The sequence below is a fragment of the Schistocerca nitens genome, chromosome 9, assembly GCF_023898315.1.
Source record: "Schistocerca nitens isolate TAMUIC-IGC-003100 chromosome 9, iqSchNite1.1, whole genome shotgun sequence".
NCBI lineage: Eukaryota > Metazoa > Arthropoda > Insecta > Orthoptera > Acrididae > Schistocerca > Schistocerca nitens.
This window is the reverse complement of record NC_064622.1, coordinates 327,170,833-327,184,202: the sequence shown is the minus strand read 5'-3', so window position 1 is coordinate 327,184,202 and position 13,370 is coordinate 327,170,833. Positions and strand designations below refer to the sequence as shown.

Genomic DNA, 13,370 nt, shown 5'->3' with positions numbered 1-13,370 from the left:
GTTTTTCATGGAGGGGGCTTGCACCCGTTGTTGTTTTGCGCGTCACTATCACAACAAAGGCCTGCATTGATATTTTAAACACCTTCTTTCTTCCCACTGTCGAAGAGCTTTTCGGGGATGGCAACTGCATTTTTCAACACGATCGAGCACCCATTCATAATCAATGGCCTGTAGCGGAGTGGTTACACGACAATAACATCCCTGTAATGGACTGGCCTGCACAGAGTCCTGACCTGAATCCTATAGAACACCTTTCGGATGTTTTGGAACGCCGACTTTGTGCCAAGCCTCACCGACCGACATCGATACCCCTCCTCAGTGCAGCACTCCGTGAAGAATGGGTACCATTCGCCAAGAAACCTTTCATCACCTGATTGAACGTATGACTGCGAGAGTGGAAGCTGTCATCAAGAATAAGGGTGGGGCAACTCCAAACTGAATTCCAGTATTACCGATGGAGGGCGCCACGAACTTTTAAGTCATTTTGAGCCAGGTGTCCGGATACTTTTGATTACGTAGTGTGTGTCGTCATCGAGGCAAATGGTAGCATGCTAGTGACATGCATCGCACCACGAACGCAGGCCAGTAGGATCAGTAATATGAAATAAATGACATTCACTTGGACTTCACGAGTCGGCAAGACTCAACAGAAGTGCAACGTCTCTGAAGATGTCCAGCGCAGTTCTGGACGAAACGCTAGGAACAGAAGAGTTTAGTGGACCCCGACTTTATACTCCTAAAGGGTTACCAGCGGTAATTATTGTGGACAATCTGTATCTAGATTTGCGCTATACGAAAACTACAGTTCAGTGGTTTTGTTACAGTACATAAATGACGTAGTAAATGGTAGAATTACCGGTAGTACTGGTAGGGAATGAAACATAAATGAATGTGCAAGAGAGAAACTGCAAGCCGACGACGTCCCTTTGTTCGTTTGTTTGTTTGTTTTGCACACAATTAGAACAGCATATCATTGTGTATTTTACATCCTTACAGAATATAAGTTGCATCTTTTAAATACTAAAAATTAACTGTTCGCGAAAGTCCTGCGCCTTTATGTAGCCAGACTTTTGATGCAAGTACAGTTTTGTGTGTGTGTGTGTGTGTGTGAAATCTTATGGGACTTAACTGCTAAGGTCATCATTCCCTAAGCTTACACACTGACGAACACACACACCCATGCCCGAGGGAGGACTCGAACCTCCGCCGGGACCAGCCGCACAGTACATGACGGCAGCGCCCCTGACCGCTCGGATAATCCCGCGCGGCTAGTACAGTTTACATCCACAAACATTTAAAAAACCTATGTACTTATAGTTTATTTCGTACTCAATGAAACTTTCTTCATCATGAAGAAAGGCCAGAGTTTCCTGTTGTTATTCCTAAATACGGAAGTTATTTATGGATAACAGAAACTTGTTTTCTGTAAGTTCGAAGAATTATTGAAACGATGTTTTATATACTATTGTTTTCCTTTTTTTCAATTTCTCCCTTTTTTCAGGAAATTGTGTTTTCTAGCACTATAGGATGAACTTGTACTGTTTTCTTTTTATTTTTACAACGTAACGTCTCCATTTTACGTTACAAATCAGCAATTTTCGAATAAAACCTGAATTAAACATTGACTATTTCAATTTAAGTAAGAGACACGAGGATAACTATGCGGAATAAAACTGTTCCGTAGGTTACATGACCTTCTATATATCCTCACTCAGTTTTTAGACGCTTCACTGTTTCCGATTTCTAGGGGAATCTAGTAAGGCACTTCATTGCATACCTAAAGAAAGCGATCGATATGAGGTATGAAGAGCTGCATCAAACCAGTCTCAGGACTGAAGACCACAACAACAACAACAACAACATGAGGTAACGTTCAATAAGTATGCAAGACGCCTAATGTACAGGTAACACGAGTACGACGTTAACTGACCAAGGCTGCTAGATAAACTACCGTAGCCTACACTTACTTATGATCGTCTACGGTGGCCGATTGTATTTTTACAATTCTGCTTACATCCCTTCATGCCTTCCCCGCCGATACTGGCATCTTCCAGTAGGATAACAAATGGTTCAAATGGCTCTCAGCACTATGGGACTTAACAGCTGAGGTCATCAGTCCCCTAAACTTAGAACTACTTAAACCTAACTAACCTAAGGACATCATACACATCCATGCCCGAGGCAGGATTCGAACTTGCGACCTTAGCAGCCGCGTGGTTCCGGCCTGAAACGCCTAGAACCGCTCGGCCACCACGGCCGACAGTAGGATAACAGTCTGCGTAACAAAGACAGTGGACTGAGTAGCTTGATTGTCAACTTACGTTCATATCATGCTTACAAAATCCACCTGATCTGATCCCACTGGAACACATCTGGAACACAACAGGCCGCCAGCTCTGCGGTTACATATCGTCGATCTATAATTTACGGGAATTGCTTGACCTGTGCTTAGACATCTGGTGCCACATATACCCGGAAATCTATAAGGCACTTGTCAAATCCATGCCGCGCAGAATGGCTACTGTACTCAGTTCTAAAGGTGGGCCAAGACGCTAGTAAGTTTGTGCTCATAACGTTTTGGGTCATTAGTGTATGTATCTGGCATATCAAACAGACTGGATTACCGCTACTGCAAACCTCCAACATTTAGACCTGATCAATTGTCTACTATCATTAGTTTCTTGTCAACACCTCTTGATCAGTATGTAACTGACCTTCCCACGTCTGCGCAAATAAATCTTTAAATTATAATTTTTTTACTTTCTCATCGAAATAACTTCATATCTTTAGCACTGCGACATATCGTAGATGTCTGAGAGAGTGAACCAAGTGAGAACATTCCCCGCACACAACATTCCCCGCACACCCTTCCTCCCTTCCTTCAAAGCATTGCAGCTCGCCTCGGTTTGTTCTGCCCTATTATAGACCTCGAATATGCTAATAAATAATAAAACTAGGAAGAGTTTTGGCACACACAAATAATAACAGCAGCTGCTGCTTTATATAACTTATTTATCGGTTTTGCATGTAAACGCGCAATGATGAAGAATACACGTTCCTGAAGGTTACAGTCTTCTTCTCATCAGGCTCACCAAGAGATGCGCTGTAAACTCCTAAAACAGGTTTAAACGAACGAGGACACCTGACAGATAATTTAAATTATCTGCAGCTCCTACCTGATATAACTTATTTATTGGTTTCACATGTAGCTGCGTAGTCGTAACAAACGTCGACTCGTTGCAGCGTGACGCTGCCTTTTCTCCGAAAGTCGATATTTATATAAGCAGCCGGTTGCTTACACAACGCGATCTACTGGCACTCAGTCAACAATTGCTACAAAAACTGCTGTGGCCGTGGACAATTAATTCCTCGCGAAAGTTGCCGGAAAAATTTGGTGCAAATTTTAAGGCAGTCAGAAAGTTATTGTTCTACACAGTTCCACAGAGAGAGACGTCGGGAATAAATCTACATCATAGCTGGCCGGGGTGGCCGAGCGGTTCTAGGCGCTACAGTCTGGAACCGCGAGACCACTACGGTCGCAGGTTCGAATCCTGCCTCGGGCATGGATGTGTGTGATGTCCTTAGGTTAGTTAGGTTTCATTAGTTCTAAGTTCTAGGGGGCTGATGACCTTAGAAGTTAAGTCCCATAGTGCTCAGAGCCATTTGAACCAAATCTACATCTACATCTACATGGTTACTCTGTAATTTACACTTAAGTACCTGACATAGGGTTTATCGAACCATATTTTCATACTCCCTTTTCTACCATTCCACTCTCGAATGGCGAGTGGGAAAAAAGAACACCTAAATCTTTCCGTTCGAGCTCTGATTTCTCTTACTTTATTATGATGATAATTTATACCTACGTAGGTGGGTGTGAACAAATTATTTTCTCATTAGGAAGAGAAAGTTGCTGATTAAAATTTCGTAAACAGATCTCGCCGCAAAGAAAACCGCCTTTGTTTCAGTGACTGCCACCCCAACTCGCGTATCATATCAGTAACACTCTCACCCCTATTGCGCAATAACACCAAACGAGCTGCCCTTCTTTGCACTTTTTCGATGTCCTCCGTCAATCCTACCTGGTAAGGATCCCACACCGCGCAGCAATAATCCAGCAGAGGACTGACAAGTCTAATGTAGTGTCTCTTTAGTGGGTTTGTCGCATCTTCTAAGTGTTCTGCCAACAAAGCGCAGTCCTTGTTTCGACTTCCCCACAGTATTATCTATGTGGTCTTTCCAATTTAAGTTGCTCGTAATTGTAATTCCAAGGTATTTAGTCGAATTTACAGCCCTTAGATTTGCGAGATTTATCGTATACCCAAAATGTATCGGATTTCTTTTAGTACACATGTGGATGATCTCGCACTTTTCTTTGTTTAGTGCCAATTGCCACTTTTCGCACCATACAGAAATTCTCTCTAGATCATTTTGTAATTGGAATTGATCGTCTGATGATTTTACTAAATCACATTGACATGAGCAGAAATAACAGCTGCTACAGTAATTCTGTTCCTGTTCACAATCAGTAACATGTATACATTCGCTTTCTGTAGTACCAGAATAATTCACGGAGAGAGATTACATTCAAGATTTTCTTGTTTCTCCACGTGCATTCGGTGGACTTTATATCTGTCTTTCGAATCTATGTGCAAGGTACTTTACGTATGAAGTTGCATTACTCGAGCATTCAAATCGGTACGCTAAATCATGAAGAGAACTCTTTGGAAACCTAAGACCACCACAAGTACACACTAGTGAGGTGTGTTCTAAGGCATCCACGGATATACAGTTTCCTCTAGAAGGAGCAGCGAGAGAAAAAGGAAGAGGCAGCAGAGAGATTAAAATAGCTATTGCAGATCGTCTACTGTTTTAAACCCAACTATGTTATGTACAGACAAAAGATTGCCATAATATGGGTAAACTGTTGACTCTATCAATCCAGTCGAAAATTTGAGGACTGTCTAAAAATTGGCTAGTAATATCGTGCCCCAAAATTCAAGATTGCTCAGAGAAGAATTTCTTCCAGTTGAAACATTTGCGAGTTTCCTTGCATCACTGGACCTCGGTACTGAGCATATGGCACGAGATCTAACAGCCTAACAGTATTACTATAAAAGTCACCATTTGGTAGACAACATCGCGTCCTATGAGGAGACAGGAGCTTCGTTCAAAAATGGCGAATATTGTTTTCCTACGTGGGAAAATACACATTAACCAATCATTTTTTGAAGTAATCCACAGAACGGACTTCAATCAGCTTCGTCGCTAAACTAAAACTAAACTAAACCCTGTCTGGACAGGCCATGAATGCCCAACGGTACCGACCGGCCGCCGTGTCATCCTCAGCCCACAGGCGTCACTGGATGCGGATATGGAGGGGCGTGTGGTCAGCACACCGCTATCCTGGCCGCTACTTCTCAGTCAAGTAGCTCCTCAGTTTGCCTCACAAGGGCTGAGTGCATCCCGCTCGGCAGACCAGATGGTCACCCATCCAAGTGCTAGACCAGCCCGACAGCGCTTAACTTCGGTGATCTGACGGGAACCGGTGTTACCACTGCGGCACGGCCGTTGGCACAATCAGCGTCGCCACGCATGAATTAGTGTTAACGTTACTTAAAGGAGAGTATGGGAACCCGCCGTTTCTACAGAACAGCTGATGGCCACTTCTATAAGTAATGGCAAAGACTGGCCGCTTCCGCCATCGCTGTAATTTCGGACCGGACGTGCTGCGTGAAGACGTTGTGACAACTCATCCCAACATCAACAGCGACCGAGGGTTTCAACGTAGCATAGCCTGGGAGCGCGCTCTGACTGACTACAATAGCAGCAAGCCACAAGCTTGACGTGCTGTGTACCTTCCGGACCCTCCTCTACGTTACTATGCAGTGAGCCCGACTCGAGACTTGCGTAGTAGTGGTACTTTCGATGCTTGCACGCTGGAGAGGGGAGGGGGCGTGTTTGACGTAACTAATACAAGAACTTACTGACAAGAATGATACACAGAAGAACAGAAAGGAAAATTGAGGTTCTGTTCAAAGACGATCAGTTTGAATATATAAAAGGTAAAGGCACTAGAGAGACAGTTCTGATTTTGCGACTAACAATGGAAGCAAGACTTAAGAAAAATAAAGATACATTCACAGCATTTATCACTATAAAAAGCGTTTGACATTGTAAAATGATGTAAGATATTCGAAATTATCAAGAAGATATGGAAGAGCGTTTTATATTTATATATTATACAGTAATAACCCAAAACATTATGACCACTGCCCATCGCGACGTTGGATACCGCCTAGTGGCGTAGCGGGTACGTGACGCGGTACCAAAAGTATGCAAGCGGAGCAGACGCGGACGGGGGATCATCCCAGCACAGATACGGGCTGCAAATGGGGAAGTTCATCAAGATAAGCGACTTTGACACAGGGCAGGCTATTATTACGCAAAACCTGTGAATCGATATCTCGAAAACGGCGAAGCTGGTCGAATGTTCACGTGCTACAGTCGTGAGAATCTATGGAAAGAGGTTGAAGGACAATGAAGCTGCTACATGGTCAGACGCCCAAGACTCTCCACAGAATGTCGGATTGCAGGGTTTTTCTGTTCTTTAAAGTAGGATAAATGGTGATCTGTGGCATCTCGGCCGAAAGGGCACAATGCTAGAGCCGAGTGTTTCTGAGCGCACCGTCCATCGTACATTGTTCAAATGTGTGTCAAATCTTATGGGACTTAACTGCTAAGGTCATCAGTCCCTAAGCTTACACACTACTAAACCTAAAGTATCCTAAGGACAAACACTCATATGGGACTTAACATCTGAGGTCATCAGTCCCCTAGAACTTAGAACTAACCTAAGGACATCACACACATCCATGCCCGAGGCAGGATTCGAACCTACGACCGTAGCGGTCGCGCGGTTCCAAACTGCAGCGCCTGGAACCGCATGGCCACTCCGGCCGGCCCCGAGGGAGGACTTGAACCTCTGCCGGGACCAGCCGCACAGTCCATGACTGCAGCGCCTTAAACCGCTCGGCTAATCCCGCGCGGCCATCGTACATTGTTGAACACGGAGCTCCGCAGCACACCACCCCTACGTGCCTTAGCGACATCGACAATTACGATTGCAGTGGGCACAAGTCTATCGAGATTCGACCATCGATCAATGGAAATGTGTCGGCTCTTCGGGTGAATGACACTTTTGCTACACTAGGTCGATGGTCATCTCCACAAACGCCGACATTGCGGTGAACGGCGGCTCGAAACGTGCAGCGCGCCACGGACACAGGCTGGTGGGAGCAGTATAATGCTGTGGGAGATATTCTCCTGCGCTTGCATGAGACCTGCAATAGTAATCGAAGACACCGTGATAGCTGCGAACGACCTTCATGCTTGATGTCTTCCCCGACGGCGGTGTAATCTTTCAGCAGTATGACTGTCCGTGTCTCGTAGCCAGAACAGTGTTACAGTGATTTGCGGACCATTACAGTGAACTCACGTCAATGTTCCGGTGACCAAATTCGCCTGGTGTAAATCCTTGCGGAACGCATTCGGGTCCCTATCGGACGCCATCACCGATTACGCGGAACAGCGGTCCGTTATTTCCGCGAATTACATGACTTGTGCGTTCGTTGACATCTAATGCCACACACCTCCACCGCCCTACTAACAAACTGCCGGATCCCTGATACGCAGAAACAGTGCTGTATTTCGTCCCAAAGACCGACGAACATGTTACTAAGCAGATGGTCATAGTGGTTTGGCTCATCAGTGTGCATAGCTTACACCTGTTTCCCTTTATCATATACCATCTGATAATGAGAGACAGAAGCTCTGGAAGAAATTGTACATGGTATACTGACCTTCAAATGTTCAAATGTATGTGAAATCTTACGGGACTTAACTGCTAAGGTCATCAGTCCCTAAGCTTATACACTACTTAACCTAAATTATCCTAAGGACAAACACACACACCCATGCCCGAGGGAGGACTCGAACCTCCGCCGGGACCAGCAGCACAGTTCATGACTGCAGCGCCTCAGACCGCTCGGCTAATCCCGTCCGGCTACTGACCTTCGAAGTAGCCACCAGCATTGTGTGTAGCCGGTTGCCAGCGATGTGGAAGTCGTAGGATACGCGTAGCAGTGCCAGTTGTGTTGACAGTTCGAGCGGCGCGGTGTATTGCCCAGCGAATTTGTAACAGTTTTGAAGCGAAAGCCGTGAAGTGTTTCCTTCAGTTTAGAAATCGAGTTAAACTCATGAGGGCTTAAGTCAGGGCAGTAGGTGGTGTAGCACTTAGCAGACCCATGAGTCAAACAAATCAGTAACAGCTTACACTGTACGGGCTTGAACACTGTTATGCAAAATGATGGTCAGGTCCAGCAGAAAGTGTCATCACTTCCGTCACTAAGCTGGTCGTAGATTGTGTTCCAAAAATGAACAGCATACAGACAGAAGTGATTACACTTTCTGCAGGACCTGATCATCATTTTGCAGGACAATGCTCAAGCACTCACAGAGCAAGCTGTTACTGATAGGGCTGCTAAGTGCTATACCACCTACTGCACTAGCCTTACTTAAGCCCTCATAAGTTCAACTCGGTTTCTAAACTGAAGGAAACACTTCACGGCATTCGCTTCAGAACTGCTACAAACTCGTCGGGCAATCGACCCCGCCGCTCGAACTGTGAACAAAACTGACACTCCTAAGAGTACCCCACGACTTCCACATCGCTGGCAATGGGTTGTACACAATGCTGGTGACTACTTTGAAGGTCAGTAAAACTTTGAAACATGTACCTGTTTTGTCCGAGCTGTAAATAAATAGTTGCGACTATTAAAGTTACAACCCTCGTATTTGGTAGTGTCGCTTACCTGGAAGAGCAGGTAGCCGCTCTCGTACATCCAAAATTCAGAGGCGGAGGCCGGGGGCGGTTGTGGAGGCGGAGGCGGCGGCGGCTGCCCCAGGGCGGGCAGCTTGTGCAGCTGGATGGCCAGGCAGCGCTGCAGCAGCAGCGGCCGCCGGCCCACCCCCACAGCCGCCCCCGCCGACACCGCCCCCGCGACGCCACCCCCGGGCCCCCGCGGGCCTCGCCCGCCGCTCATCGGCCGGCCGGTCGCCGGCGTCCAGCCGCCGCCTCCTGCAACACAACACAACACAGCGTTACTCGACGTAAACAAGAACTCATAGCGCCAGCAAGCGCCTACAACGAATAGACAAACTTCTACGAGACGCGTTCAGTGTATAATGCTAAACACTTTTTTTCTGAAAGCAGATTGATTTTCCTCAGGATTCCGACACAACAAATTATTACCCACTGTTTTGGCTGCAAAATCCAATTTTTCAACATGATCTCCGTTCAGTGCGACGGCCTTACGCCACTTATGCTCCCCGTCATCCACGTACAGCTTTCCACGGAGTGCATCCTTCGTTGGGCCAAACTCGTCTCTTTTTATTGTCTTGTTGTTGAAAATTGTAACTACTGTAATTTCGAAAGTTTGTCTGCCTGAAAATGTACTGTTGTCCCAAGCATATTGCAACAAACGGTGTATTTCTATCGCTGCTCGTTTAGTTTTTATTGCCGTTTCAAATATACCGGTCATTTTTGAAACACCCTGTACATACAGAGAAATGTTACTTAAAAATAAACCGTCTTAAACTAGATTAACCTAGCACTCTTTGTCGATTATTTGTTGCTGTAGTGGCTGGTGTGGCATGCCAGTGGCCACATGCCACACCAGCCACTACAGCAACAAACAATCGACAGAGGGTGCTAGGTTAATCTAGTTTAAGACGGTTTATTTTTAAGTAACATTTCTCTGTATGTATGTATAAACGCCTGAAGATGGACAGAACATGTTCGAAACGCGTTGTATTATGTTAGATTGAACATAAAACAAAAAATAAAAAGTGATTGGTAGCAGAAATTACAAATAAATAATTATCCCGCTCAGTCACGGTTCACAAACGTAGACATTATGGCCGAATATAACAATAGTGACTGTTGTCAACAACATGTGTCGTGAGTGAATGAAATAGGTTTGCTTCCAAACAAGACACTCAGTGCAGTACAGATACAAACATATATGAGAATAAGAAATATGTTTTGTACCACCTCGTACACAACGATAAGGAGAGATGGGCTATAGACTGGTGTGGGAAAGCTGGACAGGAGCAGAAATTATTTGTAAACAAGCTAACACAGTAAACAGAAGATTTACTTAACATGTATTTCTCTGAAAACTCGTTACAAATGATGCGCCCAGAATAGAATCCAGCTACTACAATGTCACCGGCGAAGAGGGGTCTCTGAAGACTCAAAATGCAAATAAGTGACTGGCTACTACCAGCCGTCCTATATCGGGGCAGGAGATGGCGTTCTTAGTACCGAGACACTGAAGGCGTGACTCAGCAGGCGCGCGCCATTGGCTCCAACAGATCCCGCGCGACTGCTATCAGTGTCAAACTTAAATCTGCAATTATGTTGCCAACTACGCCCATGGGGTGGTGTCGATACGTGATACCACAAAATCAAATGGCACAAAGTTGCTCTGTAACGAGCCATCAGAAACCATAAGCCTACTATAATAAAATAATCGTAAAATATTCCTGAACTACGTCCGAAATATTGTCGGTAGACTTCGTGTTTACCACATACTAATAGCAGATACGGCAAAAGCCAATGACAGAATTACAGTAATAGTAGAGAGAGTGTAAGAGCAATCCACTGATGATGCTGCACAAGTAGGAGAAGACGTGCAGTTACGGAATAAGAAAGAACTGAGGCAAAATTAGGTATGTATTTGCGGTCGCAGGGATAAGTGCAAGACTATACATTCAAAACTGCGACGTTCAGTCCTTACTTTCTCTCAGAATTGTTTCTAAGAGTTTAAGCGATATTTACGCCAAGGAATTGTTTCTGGACGCGAAAATTTAAGTTGTATCTTAGTTCAAATTTTATACTGATGAGCAAGAACATTGACTACCGATCTACTATCGATATAAACCCGTCCAGAGGATAGCAGCGTCACTTGACGAGGGAAGACTGCTAGTCAGACACACGCGTTGTGTAGTACCACTGAGGGTGTTGTCCATGTGTAGAATGGGGAAGTTTCGAGGTCTATTGGAGTTTGACCGATGGCAGACCGTGATGGCCCGGATTCTCGGCACGAACTTTTCGGAAACTGCACGACTTGTCGGGTGTTCGAGGTGTGCTGCGGTGAGTGTCTTCAAGACGTGACGAAATCAAGGTGAAAACACGTCCAGGCGTCACGGGGTTGGGTGACCAAACCTTATTACAGATGTCGGACTTCGTAGGCTGGGCAGACTGGTAAAACAGGACAGACGGCCAACTGTGGCGGAACTAACATCAAACTAATGCTGGGTAGACTACAAGTGTGTCTGAACACATAGTGCCTCGAACACTCCTAACGATGGACCTACGCAGCCGATGACCGATGCATGTGCCAATGCTAACACCACAGCGTAGGCCACCATGACTGATATGGGCATGTGACCATCGATACTGAACGTTGGCGCATGGGCAGAGCATTGCATAGTCTGATGATCCCGTTACGTTCTTCATCATGGCGATGAGAGGGCGAGAATCCGTCGTCTTCAAGGGGAATAGTTTCTTGACACCTGTACTGCGGGCGTCCCATCATGCACTGGGGAACATTCAAGTGGACCTAACTTATTACTACAGGCTAGGCGTACTTTTTCCAATGCACCTTGATCCTCAAAAAAATTTTTATTAGCTCTGTCATCAACTGTTATTCGTTCAACTCTAACGTTAATTCTATAAACATATGTTACAATTTTGTTAATAATAACGGAATCATATTTATTTGCAAAGAACTTAAACTCATCAGCAATATCATAATGTCTAAGTGTTGTGAAGTTATGCGCATTTTCGTCATATTTTTCTGTTGTGCCCATTTTTCCATATTCAAAGCGTACTCCATCTGATTGCGTATATTCGGTACGCCATTTACACATTCGACCGAAATACGGCCTACTCAGAATATTCCGTCGGCGTATCCATCGCCTCGGTCGTGCACGGCGAAACCGGGATATCATCCTCGTCCGACGATATGCATATAACTTCCTCCTCGGCCTCCACGTCCGACGTGTCCGACGCCATCTCCTCCTTAACATTTAAACAATGTATTATGTGGCAGTCGGCATGTATTACGTTTCAAGGTGTAAATCCGTTTTATATAGGTTTGGAAATAGCTGGTGATGAACCAGCGAAAAATGATGTTGTGCAAAGTGAGGTCAAATATGTAACATTTGTAGTTAGGAACAGAGTATATATGACATTTTGTAAACGTAAGGGTACTGTCACTTTCTAAATAAAGATTGTTGTTTACAGCTAATGTCTGCGTTGGAATTCTTTTACGGAAACTGGGACCATATCAGAAACTACCCAGACGACCTGCGCCTCGCCTTCCTTGTTCCTACTACACAGCAACGCATCGATGACTTAGCATTAACATTTTACGGAAATAAGATAAATTACTCAGCTGCTGTAATTGTTTTAGAGGAACTTTGGTATTACAAACCAAATCTGCAACAATTAATTAATCAGTTTCGAGATGCAGACAGAGAGTTTGTATTTATGCCTAACGGTGTGAGATGCGCACATAGGTATTACGATTTTAGACAGGGTAGATACAGACCATTGTGGTATAATTATTAGAACCTCAGTACATAAAAACCTCATAGTCCTTCTCAGACACACAGCCGTAGGCCATCCTAGAAAATGGCCTCACGTCTAGTGAGGTCTCCTAGTCAGGGTAGCCAAAAATATAGGCTTGTTTACAAGTTAAGAAATGAAAAACATAAATGGCATTGTACATGTCAGTGGAGCTCGTGCAGGGCACCATGACGGAGCACCGTACACTGGCTGCAAACCACGTACACCCCTTTATGGCGATCATACGTCGCGACAGCAGTTGCATTTTTCAACAAGATAATGCTCCATGTCACAAGGCCAGGAGTGTGGTGGAGTAGTTCGAGGAAGACAGCGGCGATTTCCAGTCGATGTGCTGGCCACCCAACTCGCCAGATCTGAACCAGATCGAACACATACGGGATGTGACTGAACGTGGCGTCAGAGCGCATCGTCCCCGTCCCTGGAATTTTCGGGAATTAGGTGACTTGTGTGCGCAGATGTTCCGCCAACTCCTCCAACGACCTACCAAGGCATTCCTTCCACGTCAGGATGCCTCGCCGCTGTTACCCGTGCCACAAGTGGACTTACCGGCTATTAGGTAGGTGAGCACATTGTTCTGGCTGATCAGTGTATCTCTCCCTGTAATTTAATGAGAGAGTCGAAGAGCAAAAGCGATTAGTGCCTATGGTAGAAA

General features: G+C 45.2%; 1 protein-coding gene across 2 annotated transcripts in view; it reads right to left on the bottom strand.

Annotated features, from left to right (window-relative positions):
* LOC126203336 (mucin-17) overlaps positions 1-8,980 on the bottom strand; it is a 401,673-nt gene extending 392,693 nt beyond the window's left edge. For both annotated transcript variants that reach the window (XM_049937620.1, XM_049937621.1), the window contains exon 1: positions 8,874-8,980. In XM_049937620.1, the coding sequence (XP_049793577.1) occupies positions 8,874-8,903 (30 nt within the window). In that variant the 5' untranslated portion in view covers positions 8,904-8,980. The remainder of the gene's footprint in view (positions 1-8,873) is intronic.
* Positions 8,981-13,370: the final 4,390 nt, after the last annotated feature.